The sequence below is a fragment of the Caloenas nicobarica genome, chromosome 7 (genome assembly GCF_036013445.1).
Source record: "Caloenas nicobarica isolate bCalNic1 chromosome 7, bCalNic1.hap1, whole genome shotgun sequence".
In the NCBI taxonomy this organism is placed as follows: domain Eukaryota; kingdom Metazoa; phylum Chordata; class Aves; order Columbiformes; family Columbidae; genus Caloenas; species Caloenas nicobarica.
The window spans coordinates 15,847,363-15,867,700 of NC_088251.1; the positions used below are offsets into that span (position 1 = coordinate 15,847,363).

Sequence of the window (20,338 nt, forward strand, 5' to 3'; positions counted from 1 at the left end):
CAGGCATCAGGCAACTAGCAGCAGAAGAAAGCTCAACAGCCTAAAGCCAGATGAAAGTGCCCCACTGTCTGTTAATAAACAGAATTGCAGACTGTTTCTGACATTTGGGGAAGACTGTTCCTTTCCACCTCTCTGTTATTACATGCACCCATGCCCCAGTGGGCAGTGGTCACCTGGAGGTCCCTGTGCTCTGCCCATGGATGGGTGCAGCTGTGGGAGGCAGCCTTACCCCATGGGGCTAGAACTCCACATCTTAGTGGCTCTGATGGAGATCTTTATTAGGACATCCCTGACACAGAGCCCAAACATGACTACAAACAGCCAAAAGATTTACTGTCACACCTGGATGTGTCAGCAGAAAGGATCCCTTTGCTAACATGAGCCACACTGCTCTGTCTATGCTGTCCTGGAAAGGATCTCCTCCTGTCATCAGCAATGGGCTTCTCAGGATACTCAGTGCCATGCTAAACATCTGTCTTCCTTTCAGCCTTGAGGTGGATCCACGCTACATTGCTCTAAACCCTGTGACAGGGTTTGCTCTAGCTGCCTCTCTCTCCAGCCAAGCATCCTCTACCAGTGCTGCCCAGCACCAGTGCTGTCCTACCTGTCCTCCACATCCACTTGGGTCAGTGATCACCTTTCTGCATCGGCTTCCCAGGAAGAGCAGTGGTAAAACCAAGAAGCTGCTACTTATAGCCTCTAACACAAGCAGTGCAGACTGGCGGGTAAAGCACACAGTCTGTCTGCTCCTGGCTTGGCTTACTCAGACTTTCCCGCTTCCAACTTTCTTCTGGCCCACTCTCACCATACCAGTCCTTTCTGTCCTTGTCCCTGTGCCTTCTTGGTCTCCTGCCCCATCTGCACAGCATCCTCCTCTCAATTATGGCTCCTTTAAAGAAAACAAAACAAAAAACAGGTTGTGAAAGTCTTGGTTTTGAATAAATATCTCTTGAAGACATGACCAGAAAAAAAATACTTATATATGTATAAACATAGCATTAATACCTTCTCCCAGTTAAGCTCCATCCCACTACATCTCCACTTGTCAGTCAGTCTCAGAGCAATACACATTCAGGAGCAGGATATCATTGCACCTGTCTTTAATCAGGTAACAAGAAACAGTCTTGGAGGTGCTAGCTTCTCCCAGCTCTTATAGAAAACAAAGGAAAAGTAGCTGAGGCAGGGCACGGCGAGCATGGGTATAGCAGGACAGCTCGTATCTCTACAGCAAACCACGTCTGGTGGTATTTTGTGGAGCTGGCAGCTCACACAGCAGTGGCAAATGCCTTCACCTCCTTCATGTTTCTGCTCCCAGGGCTGCTGGCTTCCTGGGGAACTGCTCTCCCCCCAGCTCTCAGCAACCAAGGAGATGTGAAGGAGGTGGGCAGATTTCCAGTGCTAGCCAGCATTACTTGGCAGCCAGAGAGCGCTAGGCATGGCTATAGTAAAATAGCACAAACCCCATGTTTGGTCTGTCTCCCCCCTCCCCTTTCTCTTCCCAGGCTGTTTCCAGTGGCCTGCGACAGCAGTGGGAGAGTTGGAGCTGCAAAGCTGCCAAGAGATGCATGAGAAAAGCACTTGCTTTCCTGTGGAGACAAGCAACACTGATGTGAGAAACAACAGGAAAAAAAAAAAAAAGAAATGCCAGACCATTAGATCCTAAAAAGGAACCATAAGCAAAATCTGGGGTGGGCGGGGAACACATCTGACGCATTACTAGATCTGGAGAATTAGTCAGCATTATCCATAGCATAGAGATGGAGGCAGCCTGTTATCAGGCAGCAGGTTTAAATCAAACAAAAGGAAATAGTTTTGCACATAAGGCACAATGAAATTACCTCGTCAAAGCTGAAAGTTAAGTCAGTGCAAAAGAGGATATGATGAATTCATAGAGAAACAGGGCATCCACAGCTATTAGTTATGTAGATCCAGGAGCAATTGCTTGATCACAAATTTCCTACACCCCTGATGCCTAGAAGAGAAGGATCATACCCTTTCCCTAACTGTCCATCTAAATCCTTGCCCACCACACAGCTGGAGACAAGCACCAATGTGCTGACTCACTCTTATCACATCCTAGGAAAACAACATGCAAATGAAGCACTAAGCCAATAATATATTCACATATGTTAAAAACCACTGATGAAAGCAGAAATAAACAGTATAGGACCTTAGTTCTTAGAAACAGTGCAGGAAGTAAACAAAGACTTCATTTGGAACACGCGGCTAATACATCTGGGATGGATCATCCCTCCCAGATGTTCAAAGAAGGAGAGACCTCGAGGCAGTGGGAGAACGAGGGCAAGCAGGAAGGCGCCGTGCCACAGCAATGAGAGTGAGAGGAATGCAAATGTGAGCCCCGTCCCCCTCATCGCTCTGCAGCTAAGAGTCAGAGGCAGCAGGGAGCCATTCCCTCCAGAGCTGCCTGTGGAAAGACTCCACCTGGTGTGTTTAATTCTGACCATATTGTTACCAGAGGAAGATTGGAAAATTTGAGGAAAGTTCAAGCTAAGAGCTGTAAGAACGAGCAAACTGAGGAGAGCGTGTACTGAAAGAAAAATGGTGGGCCTTGACAAGCCTGGTTGCCTTGGCAGAGCTACAGCCTTGGCTGTATGCAGAGGCACGCAGCCGCTCGGCCCCAGAAACAAGGGGCGCAGGCCCCCATCTTTCATCTATTGGGGGGGGGGGGGGTGCAGTGCCAGCATGATGCCAGTGGTGCTGCCTGGGGAAGGGAGAAGACAGAGGACTGCTGCCGGCCAGTGCACGGCAGGGGAGAGCGAACTGCTTTGGGGAGGTCAAGGTAAAGCTAAAGCAAGGAAAGGTGGGGTTTGGGTACTAGCAGCCTTCCCGGGAGTGAGGCCACCGACGTGAGGTGCTTGGAGCCTGGGAAGGACCACAGTGCCTTTCCTTGCCAGGAGGGGATGCTGCCCATCCACCAGGAACTCCAGGTCTGATCCAGAAGAACAACAGAGAACAGGCAAGAGAGAAAATCTTATCTCTGGACTTTTCCATATTTAGTGCCAGAAGCTCCATTCCACTATTGGCAGGTTCCCATCTTCTGGAAAACAGTGCAAATATTTTTCTGGCATCAGTTCAGAAATCTTTGTTGTGATAAGGATACAGAGATCTGTGCCTGCATCAAAACAAAGATTCATTTCATCATTTGAGCCACAAAAATAAAGCACATGGCCTGGGTGGCAGGGACTCAGTGTGTCCCTCCCAGCCCCTCCTGGAACATGGTGTTGAGCTCTGTGATGCAGCTGGCAGCCCTGCAGAGCCTGCATGTCCTCCCAGCACAGAGCATGGGAAGAACTGGGACAGACAAGGAGGGGGCACATATTCAGTTGAGAGTTGCCCTTGGAGAAGCTGGGAAGCCCTGGCCAGCTCCAACATTGCAAATCAGCCTTTCACCACACAGATGATGGCCCCACTTCCAAGAACTTTCTACCAAGTGGAGGCTCCACTGTGCTTCACTGTAGGGCCAGAGAAATCAGCTGGCTGTGTCAGGGAGGAGACTGAAGGGTACTTAGAGCCTGCGGTGGGAACTGGTTGTTTCTGCAAGAGGTGAGGATGCTGCAGGCACCCAGGCTTTCTCTTCCAACCCCTGGAAATCTCAGCCTCACCGGTAAGTTTTGCCTCAGACCTGACACTTGGGTGAACAGGAGAGAGCTCCTGGAAGTCAACAGTGCCAGAGAGACCAGAATGCTCCCACACCAAGCAAAACTATCAAATCCCCCTGCAAGGAACCTTCCCAAAATTGGACCACTCCACATTTGAACCCGAACCACAGACCCTCATCCCACCTTGCTGCAGCACATCTCAGGGCTTCCTGTGGCAAAACGGGAGAGACCAAGGTCTGGAGCCTCAGCAGAGCTGATCAGTGAATAAATATTTGCAAGACAAGAATATGTGGTGTTAAAAGATGCTTTAACTCAGAAAAGCAAAACTGTACAGGAGCCAGCGGCTAGAAATTAAAGCCAGGAGTTATCAAATTAGAAATAAGGCACAGATAGTTATCAGTGAGGCAGATCGACTGCATTAACAAGAGAATTGATACTGTATTATCACTGGCATACCTGGAAATTCCTCCCACTATCATTAAGGGTCTTCATGTACACATTGGGTGGCACTGGAAAACACATTTGAGCTGAGTACAGCTGGGTCAGATGCAGCACAGAAGCAAATAGATGAATGTTCATTAAACTTGAACTCTTTGAACAGGGATTTTGAATAGCCTCCATGGATAAAGTCCTGCAATAGCAGGAGAAAAAAATCATACACTTTTCTGGGAAGGTTCAAGTACAGCCAGCGATATGCAAGGTTCTCACCCTGATAGGATGCCTTAAGTTAACCAATTCTTGGAGCCTCAGCCTGCTCAAGTGATTTTTACACAGCACATCTGGTGTCACCTTAGAAATTCCAGTCCCGGAGACATTGACTTATAAGTGTGGTCTAAAAGTCATAAGGTTTAAAAATAATGTAACATATTTTGTATTTGTCTTAGTTTGAGGCCTTTAGATTGCACTCAAGTCACATTTACAGCTTTAAAAAAAAGACAAAACCCAAATCAAAAAGCAAGAGCAGGAAGGCAGGAGGGAGTAAGTGATGATACCAGCTGATCACCTAACTCCAGAATCAAGAGCTAACAATATTAATACTATGGGACTTGCAGTTAAGGTACAAAAGATTGCTAAATCTCTTCTCCCAGATTCTGTATTTGACCTTTTCCTTTGGCACAAACCCTTAGCAGGGACCAGAAGAACAGACTGGCACAGGCTTTCTCTCCACACCAGCTTCCATATGGAGTTTCTCCATCAATTTCTGAAATACCCCAATGGATCTGCCAGTTCCAGCATCACAGACACAACCAAGCAGCAGCCAGATCCCTGAGGAGAGGAATTACCATTCTGCAGTTTTCCACACTATTCACAGGGAGGAAGGATGCACCAGCCCAGGGGGAGAACTTCTTCAGGGCACCATATGCAAGACTCCATATGCAAGGAATGGCACAGGATGGGGTGTGCTGCAAGTGGGGCTGACTGGGGAGCTGTTGCAGCTCTGATCACACGCTCCTCCTGCAAGCCTTCTAGCCATGCCCAGTGACCACTGTTAATCTCTCATCTACCCGTCATTGCTGAGAAAAACAGAAGGAAAATGCCATCTCTAGATGAATTCCAACATCTCAATGTATTTGCAGGTAAAACAAAAACTGGTCAACAGACAAACTGTGTGGGAAAGTGACATTTGTGGGTTGATCTGGATCATTTGCTTGAGGGAATATTCTTTGAATAGTATACGTTTCAGTGGAGCCATGTGGAAGGCAAAGCAGCTCACATTCAGATACAGTGATGTGGGGTGTGAGACAGTGGCTGTTCTGGAATACGAGTGGGGAAAAAAGGCCAAGTTGCAATAGTCCTACTGGACAAAATAGCTCCAAAACTTTCTCTTAAGTGAGGAAGCCTGGCCCTGAGATATACAAATAGGGAACACAGAGTATAGATCAAAATCAGAGGGTATTACTTTTATTTACACTATTAGCAAATCTACTGCCACTCGCTGCTGAAAACTTTGGTGTCCAAATTTCAGAGAGATGTAAAAATTTTCAAAGAAGTGGAGTCAAGAGCTACAAGTAAGGTCAGCACAGAGGACTTTACAGACTGAATATCAATCTATTTAATATGATACAATGACAACTTGCAAGCACCAACAAATAAAAAGGGATTTTGATAGTAGAGTTACTCAGTCTTTCTGAAATGGGCAGAACAAGATCCAAAAGAAGCTGAAGCCAGCTAATTCAGAGCAAAAGTAAGACACAGATTTTTGGAAGAACAATGAACTGCCCAAAGTTCTTACCACAAGACAGGGTAGACTTTCCCCTTACCTTTAGGTCCTTCAATATGTTACAGCTCCTACTTCCAGGCATGAAGTAAGAAATAACAGGGGGATATTTTCCAGCCTGCACTGTGCAAAGAGACAGGCTGAGAGAGTGTGAAAACCCCAAGCTGTGTGTCTGTGCCTGCCTAAATGAGAAGGCTTTATTAGGATTACAGATCCTGATCCCCTCCGTGCATTCTACTGCTTTGCTTGGGGAAACAGGTGAAGGTGTGTGTCTGCCATGCCTTTCTCTCTACAATATCTGCTTTCTTTTGGCCTCCAGCACTTACAGGTCATTAGCAGAAGAGATTTCCAAGATTTTGTGGGAGGTAGAGAGGCACCAGTGGTTTCCAAGTGTTTTTATAAAAATGGACTTCCAACTTACCTCTCCTTTTGTTTGGACCAAGGAATGGAAAAATGGAAGAAAGAGATTCATAAACCTGATCAGTGGCATTGCCCTAGCTGGGTGCTAGAAGATGGGCTGCAGTATGTATGCTCACAAGCCCTAGGTCTTATGGTCATGAGATAAACCTAAGCCATGAGGGACAGAAAAGCAAATTTTCACTGATTTTGCTAGTGGAAAGAGTGGTTCAATCTGATTAACTGCTGCCAGCTGTCTATTTATAAAGGAACATGACCTAATAAATATTTTCGCTAGATCGGAGGCTGCTGTATCATCAGCACAGTGACACCGGATTGCTTTAGTGGATGCACACCTGTAGGCACGCTGATCACACCAGAGTCCCTGTAGGCATAAGCACTCACTACTGGTCAAGGATCCTTGGCCAGTATGGGCTGTTCCTACAAAAATCAGCAACGCCTGGCTTGGAACTCGTGTCTTGATGTACTCTAGGGACATGGGAATGGCTCAGTGTAACAGTGAGCCAGCTTTGGTCCAGCAACATCAGGAAGACATGGGAAAGAGGCTTCTTGCCGCCTGTGAAAGGAGCGGATAGCCACCAGAGCCCAGCTAAGGGCTGATGACCACCAGCACACTCAGTTTCTTTATCCTCATCCCTTCTTGTCCCAGAGTGGTATTTGGGAGCCTGGCCAGCCTTCAGGGGCCAGCTGGGTGGCTGTACCTGGCTGTAGGGCTGCAAGGGCTCAGGGAGGCGAGCAGAGGTGTGCTGGTGCAGGAAGGGCTCTCAGGAATGGCTTCAGAGGAGGAGGTGCAGGATCACCCTGTGTGTGATCACTCCCAAGAGCTTAGTGGGATGTATGACCCTGAGATTACCCTTGCAGGAGCACTGGCTCCCAAAGATTGTTGCTGCTTTTCTCTTTATAATGCTGTGCACAAGGCAAAAACCAACAAGCAGCAAAGTTTCATTGAATGAAAGTATGACTCATTCAAGGAGGGGACACCCACTTGTCTGTCCTTGGCAGAGAGAGGTGGCAAGCCTGATGTCCCAACATCTGTCAGTGCAAGTGCGAGTCAGAAGAAATAAATGCCCTTGTTGTACACAGTCAGTAGCTTCAGTGAGAGGGGCTCTGCAGTACAGCCTGCTCTGTGGGGGTCTCCTAGCCCTGAGCAGCTGGGGTGACATGGCCCCTCTCCCCCTAATGCTCTTTCTAAACAATCCCCTTCTGCAGGCACTTGGGCTTGTGGAAGAGAAGCCAGGCAAACAGGAGCACAGACGCCAGCACGAGGCAGCACAGCACCATCAACCCCACGTAGCTGCCGTGGGAAAGAGGGGGCACAGCGGGCTCCTCTGCGGGGATCATGTTGGTCAGGTTCAGCATGTAGCCCAGGGTCCAGCCCGCGTCACTGCTGCCGATCTGAAACAGAAGAGGAGCAGAATCAGTGCCGGGAGGTGCAGGGGCTGCTTTGCCAGGGCAGGGACATCCCTGGGGAAAAGGACCAGGCTGTGCAGCAGAGGTTGCAGTTGGCTGTGGGGGTATAGCCCTCCCCACCACAAGACACACCTTTCCAAGAAAGTGGATCCTTTGCCAGCTCTTTTCAGTGAATTCATAGCCGTTTTCCAGGAGAGAGAGGATGTAGGCCCCAGAGAAGCAATATTCACTCAGGTACTTTTCTTTTATGTGGTGGTATGCTGACTTCACCTGGGGAAGGAGGGAGAAGTCACCAGTCTGTTAAAACAGCTTCTTGCTGCTCCAGCTTGCACCTGAGCATCCACTGCAGGTGCTGGGGGGATCTTCCTCCTCCAGCCTTGGAACTTACCCCCAACCATTTATCCTACAGAAAAATATCAGCAGCTCCTGTCACCCGGCAGCCCCAGCCCACTGGCACTAGCACTGCTTACCTCATGCCAAGGCCGGGCGCAGAAGCTCTCAATGACACTGGCCGCTTTGTCCAGGGAAATGGGGCTTTGATCACTGGTCAGGTTCAAAAAGTTCATCACAAAGTAGAAAGCAGAAAAAGCCTGAAGGAGAAAGAATATTTCAACTTGACTGGGCCACAGCATGAGCAGGATGGAGGAAATCACACAAAATAAAGTGGTTTTATTTACACATCAAGAAATATAAGAAGCAATGTCACACATACAAAAGTAGGTATATTTTCAATAGCAATGTCATTTTGAGACATCACTCAGAGCTGACGAGGGGTAAGTATCCCAAAAAGGAAAGTGGGGGTAAGAACTTCACTGACCACAGTATCCTGAAGAACTTCAATAAATTCCTCCTCTCTATGTCCTGGTGCCAGAGTGGCATCTGGCAAACTGTGCTTGCCATAACATTTGTGATCCCATTTTGGCAACTGAATGAGATGAACGTGCATCCAATCTCACCACAAACAGCAGAGGCGACAGTCTGAAAGGACTGTACACAGCCCCGGCATACAATCCAAAATACAGGTAGCCCATATTTGACCATGGCCAATTGGTGACAGGTAGGGAGGAGTTTATGAACAGGGCGAGGGAGTATTAACAGTTCCCCCAGAGAACCTCACAGCCACTGGAGTCTTGCAGCTCCAGGACTGATGTTCAGTGTGGTGTCACACAGGATGTGTGTTCAGAGCATGCACTTTCTCTGCATCACATCTGGGAAGGAGACAGGTGAGCTGACTGGTTTCAGTAGTGTTCACACACTTCTGAATGAATTTCTGATCTGGTGCCGCTTTTTGACCCAGGAGCCAATGTTTGTAGGACCAGCGTGTCACGCATGGCCTGCAGCAGGCTCTCCTACCTCTGGTGCTGGCCATCGGGAGGGCCTGCTTGAAAAATGAGTCAGTTAACAGAGCACCCCAAGGAGATGCCTAAAGGAGGTGAGTTAGAATGGGAACAGTGCAGTACTATTTACTGGGGTAGCTTGTACACATGGTGTCTTCACAATAAGTGCAACACTACTTTTCTAGTTACACGTCCAAAAAGCCATCTTGTAAACAATTTCCTGCCCCAACCATGGAGAACACACTCGAGCATTACTCTGAGTTTCTGCTCTTCTGATATTCTGGGTTACAGAGTTGAAGAATGTGAAGACTTACCCCAAAATCCCCTTGTAATGGAGGTAGGTATATCCCATTAAAGGAGCAACTGGAGTAAGGACAATTGGTTTTGTTAAAGAGTTTCTGGATATTTCTTCGGCACTCTTGATAATCCCCCTCTCCCTGTATGTACAGCTGGCTGAAAGGGAATTGCTTTTTCTTGGCTGATGTACAAGGATTTTTGAAGAGGTCACTTATATTTATAGTCCTCTGATATCCCTGGTGAAAGCATGGATCAAGGAGGCTGCTGTTCTCCATGGTCTGAAAGTAAAATTAACCCAAGCTGTTACACTTCACTCTAGACTAACACCCTGGGAAAGTGCCACAAGAAAGGGTGGCCACAAAGCACTTGTCGCAGTACATCACACCAAGACACACACATCAGGTCAAAGTGATGAGGGTGGTTTAAGGCAGAGGTGTCAAACTCATTTTCACTGGGGGCCACATCAGCCTCATGGTTGCCTTCGAAGGGCTGAATGTAATTTTAGGACTGTATTAATGCCCTTTGAAAGCAACCACGAGGCTGTGGCCCCCAGTGAAAATGAGTTTGACATCCCTGGTTTAAGGCATTGGCTGTGATTTGGGAGATATAGGTACTGCCACAGCCTCCCTGTAGGGCCCTGAGCAAATTACTTTTGACCAGATTTTGTGAAGCTTCTGTTGATTTGGGGTTCCCAGAGACAGTGAAACATCACCTCCCCTGAGTGCTTCAGTTAAGTATGGTACTCATGCTATCCCATGCCCAAGAATCACGGCACCTCAGATTGGTAGTACTTTTGAAAATGTTGGCTGTTCTCTCTTTGGGCATCTGCCAAGACTTTTTAGTGAATAATGATGTTTCCTAAATCCAGACTAAGGGATGAGACATTTAGCTGGGACACAGCAACTTTACAGCACCAGTATGTCAAAGCTAGGAGGGTCAAGGATCTGTACCTGCCATTACAGATGTACTTGCCTGTAGGTCCCTGGCCAGTTTCTGTTGCAGAGCCTGATCCTTCCCATAGCAGAGGAAGCTGTGTGTGTACACTATGTAATCCTTGCCATAGAGACGGAAGTAGAGCAGGTTCTCTGGGGACTCAGAAGAAAGTTCTTTTGGTACAAAGGTAATCTGTGTTGAGGCTCCTCCAAGGTCTAGTGCTCCTGATGTCTCACTTATGGATTTCAGGGAATGTAGAAGTTTTGTCCAGCCAGACTTCGCAAACAAACAAAAAAACCAAAGTAAAACAGACACATCAGGAATGGAGAAGATTTATTTTGGAGGGAAAAAAAAAAAAAAAAAAAGGAGAAAGACCTATGAGGATAGAAGCAGAAGCACAGAACACAGGAAAGGCAGGAAGACCTGGAGGGGGGCACAAGATGAGAGCTGGAACAAGACAGAAGAAAAAAACACAGGCTCAGAAAAGCAGAAGATGGATCATGTCTGAATGTCTGCAGGAGGACTAAGAATATGAAATCTAATACAGTTATTATGTGAAAAACACAGTCGGCTTACTGTTTATAATCTCAATAGTAAAGAATAATTGACAAATTTTGCAGGCACAAAAATATTTTAGATCAGGAAGTGAGGAGGATTCCGTGCCCAAGCAAAGTTCTTGTTGCAGGTGTTTTATTTCAATGCTGGTGTTTTATTTCAATGCTTTAAGCCTGACTACAGTGTTATCAGAATGTACTCAGGGTAACTGCTGAGGCAAGATGTGCAGCTCCCTGATCTCTGGTAAATGGCTTACAAGGGAAGACAGTGCCTGCAACACCCTCCTGCAAGGCATGATTTAAAAACTGCTGCAAGCTGATGATTCAAATATGGACTTGCCCTTGATACAGTACCTGCTTGAAATTTCCCAGTAGGTAGTTAATAGTGATCCATCCGTAGGCTCCTTCTTCCTGACCACTGATGATTCTGGCACCCTGGAAGTTGAAGGGAGCTGAGCGTAGTGTCTTCTCTACTGAGGACAAGACTTTGTCAGCTGCACTTTTATTCTGCAAGCTGGATGAATGGAAGAAAGGATGGAGTGACTCTGGCTGACAGCTCTCTACAGCCTATGGGCTTTATTCTGAGCAGGCAGGCTGTAAATCCCCCACCAAGCGTTAATTGTAACAGAACAGTAATTCATATGGGTACATCCAGCTTTCACCGGCCACATCCCTCTCTGTCACACCTTGACAGCAAAGATGCCACCAGCTCTGACACTTACAGCTGAGAGTAGTACCTGGAGCAGAGACCAGAGCTCTCTTGCTCTCCTGGAGCATGTGCCCTGGTAGGGACTGCACTGTGGAGATTCCTCCGACTCTTTACCATCACCGTTACAGAAGAAATCCATGCCCTTGGGTATCATCAGAAGGATTCCCCAGGTAATACTTACATAAGATCAGCTCCCTGTCCCAGCCAGGCAAGAGGTCTGGGGCACCCCCATGAAAATCAGAAATTGGAATTAAAGGAGGAAATACGATTATAAAGTTATGTTAGCTCTGAAGGTCTTGGCTGAGTCAAGGTATATGAGAAGTTGCAACACGGTTGGGCACAAAAATCCTAGGTCAGGCCTAATACCAGACTGCGGGCGACGTCTGAGCATCCCCTGAACAGCGTGGGCACTGTTACGCTCCTGGTGCCTCTGCACTGCGTGTGAGTGGCTGGAGAAGACGGGAGGTTGGAGTGAGTGGAAATGGACCTGCTGGGCAAGCAGGGGAAGAACCCAGGGAGTCTTGGGGCTGAGATCAGTGGCAGAAGAGGGTCAAAGAGTGAACTGGCAGCATCTTCAAGGACTTTGCCCAAGAGGCCCCCCACCCCAAGCATCCATGGTGGTCCCCAGTGCAGTGCTGGGGTGGAAGGGGACAAGCCCTGCGGTACCTGAGAAGCCGCATGCCAGCGGTTGCTCCGAGGTAGACGGGTGTCTCTTGGTGCCGCTGTGAGGGAATCACCTCTTCTGCTTGTTGTAGGCACTGTGCCAGAGAGGGACCTGCCTTCTCTGTGGCATGGGAGTAACCTGAGATCCCAGGGCCTGCAAGAAATAAGGACACTTCATTGCTCCAGCTCCCAGCATAACCTCAGAGTGCTGTCATGAGCAGTCACATTAAACCATATCACTATCACAGGCAGCAATATCAGATTCAACCACCCCATTTCTAGGTAGCTTTAGAAATCCTACTGTATCAACTAAGCCTGATATATGTGGGAAAGGCCACAGCGCCCAGCATCTGCCAGCCATTCTGTGAGGACCAGGCTATGAACTAGCAATGAGGGCTGCAGTGAGATGCATTGTTTGCTTAGTATGTCCCGGACATCTGCAGACTCATCTCTGCTTCTGCCTGGGTGTGCCCTGGATCTGTGCCTGAAAATCCCTGACCCTTCACTATGCTGGGTTCTCTGGGGAAAGATGCTGTCATTTGTTTGTGTATTGTATGCTCACACTACAGCACTGCGCATTTTGCAGCCACCCCCTTTCATGCTAACCCAAAGAAAAATGCACTGTCCCTCCCTGCCATGTGTCCCCTGGTGAGGGGACTGCCCCAGGACCAGTGCCTGCATGGGCAGCAGTGAAACCCGCTCTGCGTTTGCTCCAGGTTGCCATATGCTCAGCGTGCTGCTCGTGGCGTGGCTGCAGCACCGAGCAGCTATGGCAGCAGCTCGGTAACAGTATGGCTCTCCCCTGCGCTGCAGATGGGCCTGAAAAGACCCCAGGCAGGGTCTGACAATGCCTCTTGATCCATAGTGGTCTACTCTGTTATGTGCATCCTTGGGCTTCATTTATGCTTTCCTAAACCATAAAATATCTACACAGCAATTAAACAGAATAAAAAATAAACCACAACGTGCATAAGTTGAGCAACCTTGGCCCACAAGCCCAGTGCCTAGCTTGCACAGAGGCCTTGAAAAAGAGCAATCCATGCCCTCCCCTCTCCCTGCCTGATGTTCATCAGTGCTTCAGCAAGGGTGCATGCAGACTTTCTGTTTATGTAAGTACATTCTTTGATGTAGTTCTTTCCAAAAAGCACTTACTTCCAAGCATCCTAAAAACAATTGGAAAAGTGGGTCCAGCTTTCCCCTCAGGAAGGGTAGGCACATAACAAGTCCCCATGGGAAGTGGTGGGATATACATTAGCTCACAGATGTAACACTGTTTGCACTGTTGGCCTCTTCCTCCAGATTTCTCCTCCCCCATCCTTTGGTCACATTCTCCCTTTTTCATCCCACAGCTCCTTCTTCCCCTCTTACCTTCAACTTTACACACCTCCACCTGCTGCACCACCCCAGTGTCGTTCTCCTTCTCTGCTGGCCACTCATACACGTAGAGGTTAGTGTGGGACGACCCTGCATCCAGCACAATCCCGTACTGTTGGCAAAACAGAGCTGTCATTGCACCCAAGGAACTGACCCAGACCCAATGTACGCTGGTCTCCACACACTGAGGGACCAGAAACGAGCAGCCTATCTGGCAGCTGTGGGAACATGCTGTGCCATTACTCTTCTCAGTAGTGCTTCAGTGCAAAGTTTTCATCAAAGGGATACAAGAGCAGAGAAGCAGCAAAATTGGGACTGATTACTTAGGAGATGATCCCCGGTGAAATCATATCTGTATTTACCATGAAGATGTAAAATGAGATGTTGAGGTGCATGGAGCCAAAAAGAGAGGTGAGCCAGACCCAGCAAGGGCAGCAACATGTCCTGGAGTACCATGCATGCCCAACCCCCCAGCTTGGCTTGTTTTCCTGTAAGAATCCCAGCTCATAATACCTTAATATTCTTCGGAAGTGGCTTGTTTTGGGTCACTGCTACAGCAATTAAAGCAATTACAGCCAAAGTAGAGAGGAATCCCAGGATGAGTAGAATCTTTCTTGTCCATGACATCTTTGGTTTGGCGCCTGTGACTAGAGCAAAAAAAGGATGTGAGTATCCCAGTAGTCCATCTTACCTCAACCCAAAGATCTTCAGGCACATATCTACAGTCCCTTACCACTCTGTAGCATCTGCCTTTGCCCATCCCTGCTCCCGGCTCCTGCTCCATGTTTTCATGTGGAGTTTCCTAGAGGCAGAGCTCAGCGCTGGTGCCCTGCTGATCTGCTCTCATGGGCTGTGCCACATCTCCATGGGCTGCTCTGTGCCAAGTGGTGACGAAGGAGGACTTCAAGATGCAGCTTATGGTTAGCCTGCCCTTAAGATACCTGCAGGTGACTGGGCAACCATATAGCAAAAGCATCTCTATGGGGAAAACACCAGCTGCTTCTACACAGTGCATTTGGCTTAATAATCCCTGATAAGCTGAAAGAACAGGTTGCTAATACATAAACAACATAATCTTGTGGAACCCCAGGCTTTAAACTCCATGACATTTTATTCTAGTATACCTTGTGCTTCAGGTTTTTATGATGTTTATAACAATTTACAACATCCTCATCACTGGTAATGCCTTTAGGAAGTCTAACACTAACATTCTAGTGCATGGCAGTCATGGTTCAAACAATGCTGTCCTGCATCTTGGAAATACTGTATAGAAAATATGATCTGAACTCCACAGGATATTTAAGAAATCTATGGAGATTTTTGATGCCACTTCTCACAAGACCACTAAATTACAAATAGTCTATATTTGCAGAATTAGGATAACAGAGTTAAAAGTCACACACTTTGCAAAATTTTTACCAGTCTGATTCCTTAACTATTACTGATCCATTTGGTATGACCTAACAAATTAACATTTTCTGCTTGAAGATATACAGTTAGCAGTAGAATTCTGTAAAAAAGCCACTTATGACTGATGGAAATCCTTCACAACCAATATGGCACTTGAGCTTTAAACCAATACACATACACCTGCATTTATTATGGGCTAGCATAATGCTGTCTTTTATATTTTCCTGCTCTGGTTTCTCCTTCATGTATCCCACTGCGGAAATCTCACTTCACTACTTAGGCTCAGTCAGTTTGGTAATTGCTTAATAAAAATGCCATCTATACCACCAAGCTCTAAAAAAGTTATCAGCAAAAATATTTTCCAGATTTATAACCTAGTTGTAAATTCAACAATTACAACAAGCAAATTGCTTTGGCACTCCAGGGGATATGCCTGCTCCTACTATGATATAAAATCCATTTCTACCCACACTGATGCTCCATACTCAAAAGCACTGGTTGTTGGACTGGTCACATGAGTACTAATCTCCCTTTTTCTTATACACAAGTACTGTAGAAGATGTTTAGAAGTACATTACAAGTTGTACCTCTGTGCAGCCAACCACATCAACTGTCTTCACATTCCAAGAAAGTAAGCTGGCTGAACCTGCTCTGCACCTGCATGCCAGAACTGGAGTTCCAGAGGTCACTCTCCAGCCCTCGGGTGATCCTGGTTCAATGCTCCAAATCCATCCTGGCGCCCCGTGTCACACATGCAAATACGAAAAGCATTCAAGTTCTGAACAGGGTCCTCTTCTAACCACTCTAGTTTCACATGAAAGGTCGTCCCAGGTGCCAGAACTATACTGCTACCCAACATTACAAATGACCCAAAGTCCCAGAGTTATTTTCAGAAGTTAGCCCACATGAAAAGAAGCAATGCAACTCTGGAAATCTCTAGCTGTAGACAAATAACACCTTCTCACCTATCTAGAGAAAACGGAACCTAAAAGTGCCAAGAGAACTTGTTTTGAAGATCTGCCTGCAGGCAGGTCCATTGGAAACCTAACACTGACCACGAGCTTTGTGCTTCCTCTCATCGCACTCATGTAAATCTGCTGAGGCTAACTGTGAAATTTGGAGGCTTGTTATGCTTACATTTTGTGAGTGCCTGTTAGAGGCACAGCATGCTTGCCAATATCTCTAAGAATGCAGCTTAAAAAAAATAGTCTAGTGCACATACCAGACAGCAGGAGATAAGAATGCATTTTATACAGCTTTATTCAAAAGGCCACAGAACTCATGGCTTGAAGTGATTAGAAACAGCAGAGCATGACAACTGGGAGACTTTTCTTCTTATTGTAAATGGCAGTTGGCTCAGGTTATGATAGCACTGAGTGTTGTCTGTTGAACAAAAATTATTTTAACACTAGAAAAATGAATAAAAACAGACACTAAAATGAAAAATTAGCTGCACAGTATAGATACAAGGCTAGTATGCTTGAAAACTGAAACTGCTGCTGACAGTTGCACAGCACATCCACGTAAAGTATTGCCATCCTTACTCTGAGGTGTTGCCTGGAGGCAGCCACTAATGGCTTTGTTGGGTGTTTACTGTCACAGGAACAAAGGATGGGTGACTTTGCATCATTTCTATGATTTTCAGACTTCCTGTTGTGAGGGGTATTGTCTGTCTGCTGTATCTTTTCAGCAGCCACACTCTGAAAGTAGCAGCATTAACAGCAAAGCAGGAACATTTTTCTCACTGTAATGGACTATCCCAATAAACAGCTGCAGAAATCCCTTGTCTGTAGGCAGAGACATAATGATAATTGTCTGCATCCCACCTGCAACCTGAAATTAGTCATTTTTTTTCCCAAAGCACATTTTTTCCTTACCCCTGAACATGACTTTTGCCTGAATTTTAGCTCAGTATCATGAGCACTTTTCAGGACTCTGAGAGTTCCGTATGTGTGATTTCATTGCTGTATCCCATACCAGAGCACCCATCTGTGTGAACTCTAATGCTACCAAGCAGCATTTTGTTGAAATATTTCAAACAAGAAAAGGTACAGAATGATAAGCATATTCCACAAGGTAGCCTAGCAGAGCAATAACCTTCCAAATAGCACTCAAAGTGTACAGACTTCAATACTTGATTGTTCAAAAATACCAAAAGCGACCTATAACATTGGAAATTCAGAAAGAATTCAATGTAATTTTAAAAAACTCACCTGCCATTTGCTCAGAAAAGTGAGGCATTTGAACAAGTTCCTTTTTCTGCACACTTGGCTACCTCCATCAGCTCTAGGCATAATTGTAGGTTCTGCAGTGGCTAAAGAATTAACTTATTCCCTAAGACTTTTCCCGTTCCTTTGCACCCCACGTTCATGTTGCTGAATGCTGTAAAATCACTCCTCGTTCTCCACCAAATGGGGCACTACTTGACCCTCTAGCACCTCTGATTGCCAGGCCCCAGAACTTCTCTTCCACTAGCAGTTTTCCTCAGCTACATATTAACCAGACACAATCTTCTGTCTCTGTGCCCAGCCAGAACCCAAAGAGATAGGTCTCTACTCTTTATCGCATAGTACCCACTGTCAGTGGTGATCAAAACATCATGTAAGGCCATAAATCAGCATAAGAAATGATGCTGCTTTTCTTCTTCCCCACCCCAAAACTCAGAGCCGCCTGGCGCTGGAGCCCTGCCCAGCCGCTCAGGCATTAAGCACTCTCCAGATGTTGGACCACGGCCCAGCTGCTCAGGCATCTCTCTCTGTTTCTAATTTTGGTCTCTTTGGGTTTTTTGTAGGGGCTACCACTGACTCCATCCAGTGATTGGTGCAGGTCCCAGGATGTAAACAGATCTTATGTCCATTTTGTCTCTGAATTAGCTATCAACTGAGAATGACATGGGGAGACACTCCAAATAACAGCAGTTTTGCTGCAGAAACCCCATTGCTCTCAGTGAATATCCCAGAAAGGACCACACCAGCGTGGGCGGGAGCTCTGTGTGAAGGCAAGGAAGCAGGATCCTCCCTAGTGTCTTCGAACATCAAGGCAAATAGGAAACTGCCCCTCCAGCTGAAATCATGCTAAGTCACCGGCAGCTCTGTGCGCCAGGAGATGTCACTCACAGCCAAGGCTGCCCGCCTTCCAACTCCCTGCTCACCAAATAAGACTTAGCAACAAATGTTTAAAGGAATCGGACAGCCAGCTGATTTTAGAGATGCAATAAGGAGAGGCTAAGGCTGGTTTAAGGACTGAAATTAGGATTGTCAAGCAGAAAAGGAGAGAAGCTGCGCATAGTCCAAAGCCATGCTCAGTTCAGATAACTTTACTATGACCCACCATCTCTCAATAAATACAAATAGTGTTGTAAACTCTGGCTTAGCCCAACAGCTAAAGCTGATGTTTGCTCTTTCCTTTGGATGCTTACATTCAGTCTGTTACAGACAGGATCACAAGAGGCCGTACTGTAAGGCGATCACTCTTCCACTGCACAAGTGCCACACCAACAGAGGAAGTTCCCACCATCACCTTTATGCTCTCAGCATACTTCTGTATGGTCAGAAACCTTCTTACTTTCAGCCTTAATGTATTTAATGACAGTCTATTCCCTCTGTTTTTGTTCCACCTCTGCCTCAAAACTGCAACACTCAATCCTCCTGGAATTTATTGTCTTAATCAACTTATAAGCAATGATCCTTTCTGGACTTTTTGTCTTTCCAGACTTCTCCAGCTACCTGAATAGTACAGAAACCCTTCTCTGCATACAGAATAATCTGCTTTTAAGTATTCTGCTCAGCACTGCAATAAGACTAGCATTGCACAGTAACGTACTTGTTACACCACGAGATGATACAGTCCTAGTCTAAATGAAGTGAGGTGAGGACCTGTACTACCTCAGACACATGATCATCTACCACCACAGCCAGTGCTAAATCAACACAGCACCTCTCCTATGCAATCCCAGCAAACCCATATTTGATTACATTTAATTAAATTAGCCCTACCACATGCTGTAAGCAAAGGGAGTTCCAAGACGCAATGCCTGCTGCCCATGAGGCTCGGCGAGATGACACAATAAGACACCATCTTATGAATTCTGCCCCTCAGCTACATCTGCTGCTGATCACCCACATTGCTGCTGCAGCCTTTTGGGAGTCTCTCCAGTAGCTACTTTCCTAAGCACATGTCCAGGCTTTGTGGGAGAGCTGCTGGATGCTCACGCAATCATGTAGCCCAGCAAATGGGAATATAGTCTGTGGAGCTGCTCACTCTAAACATACCAGAGAAACCCAGCTCAGTGCTGAGAAGCCACTGAATGATATGACCTGTCACAAAGGGACACAGGCATGCTTGAAGACTGAGAAACACTACAGACTGAAATGAGTCAGATACCACTGAATTTTTAAAGCAAGGAGCAACAACTTGCCTGCCTGACTGCCAGCTGAAAGAGCACAGCAACCCATGGCTGATGCATGCCTGAATCCCTCAGCAGTCTGAATGCATCCAGCACCTGTGAACAGCTCTGTAGCACAGGGTGGGCAACTTGGGCAGAAGGAGCATCCCTCAGGGCAGGTGCTTGCAGACAAATGTCATCCAGGTCAGCAGAGAGCCCAGTAGACTGGGGCTCCAGCAATGCAACCTGTGCACATTTGTTAACTGCAAGAACTCATATCTACGGGGCTCTGTCAGCAGCAATGGCAGCAAAAGGGGTGGGGGCAGTCAGTGCTGCTATTCAAGGGGAAGGGGGACACATGCACATTAACCTCCTGCTAAGTGAAAATGAGATTTTGGTAATGATAAAGTTTGTCAGGCTGAATTACACACTTGGCGATGTTGCTGAATGTGCATCAGGTTTTGAGGCACTAACGAAAAGGCAGTCCTGTCTTCAGCCTCACCACAGCTGAACATCTGAGTCCATCAGCACTCAGAAGAGCCACACTGCTTCATTTGTCAACCCTCTTCTGAAATTGGCTCTGTCCCCATCTGACTTCTTACTCATTCTTATGTGCCTTTTTCATTCAAACATGCTCTTGTCCAAGTTACCTAGGAAGATTTTGCTGCAAAGTAATGTAAACAACTTGTTTCAGGCCAACATATTGGAAAAGTCTTTTCTTAGGATGGTGAGAGGCTCAGGTTTTTCTTAGAATATACATACAAGCGCATATACAGTAAGTGAATTACTTTGGTATGAGAAGTTTTATTTAAAAATATCAGGGCAAGACACTGAACCTGTTGAAATTAGAATTAAAGTTCTAGATCAAGATTGGTTTTATATCAGTTTTTACAGTGGGAGGCTCTGCTCCAAGTTTTAATTATTCATTTGGCACAGACCATGGCCTAAATACTGGTGTGAACTCTGACCCTCCTTGTGGTGCTATATGCAATTATAAATACACATTTAATGG

The 20,338-nt window shown here is 46.5% G+C and overlaps 1 protein-coding gene across 1 annotated transcript in view; it reads right to left on the bottom strand.

Moving 5' to 3' along the window:
• Window positions 1-5,520: 5,520 nt before the first annotated feature.
• Window positions 5,521-20,338, bottom strand: part of ENTPD1 (ectonucleoside triphosphate diphosphohydrolase 1) — a 32,685-nt gene continuing 17,867 nt past the window's right edge. The window contains exons 2-10 of the mRNA XM_065638783.1: window positions 14,046-14,179; window positions 13,527-13,644; window positions 12,162-12,312; window positions 11,141-11,300; window positions 10,272-10,508; window positions 9,317-9,577; window positions 8,136-8,255; window positions 7,798-7,935; window positions 5,521-7,650 (exon numbers count right to left, since the gene is read on the bottom strand). Of these exons, the coding sequence (XP_065494855.1) occupies window positions 7,444-7,650; window positions 7,798-7,935; window positions 8,136-8,255; window positions 9,317-9,577; window positions 10,272-10,508; window positions 11,141-11,300; window positions 12,162-12,312; window positions 13,527-13,644; window positions 14,046-14,179 (1,526 nt within the window). The 3' untranslated portion in view covers window positions 5,521-7,443. The remainder of the gene's footprint in view (window positions 7,651-7,797; window positions 7,936-8,135; window positions 8,256-9,316; window positions 9,578-10,271; window positions 10,509-11,140; window positions 11,301-12,161; window positions 12,313-13,526; window positions 13,645-14,045; window positions 14,180-20,338) is intronic.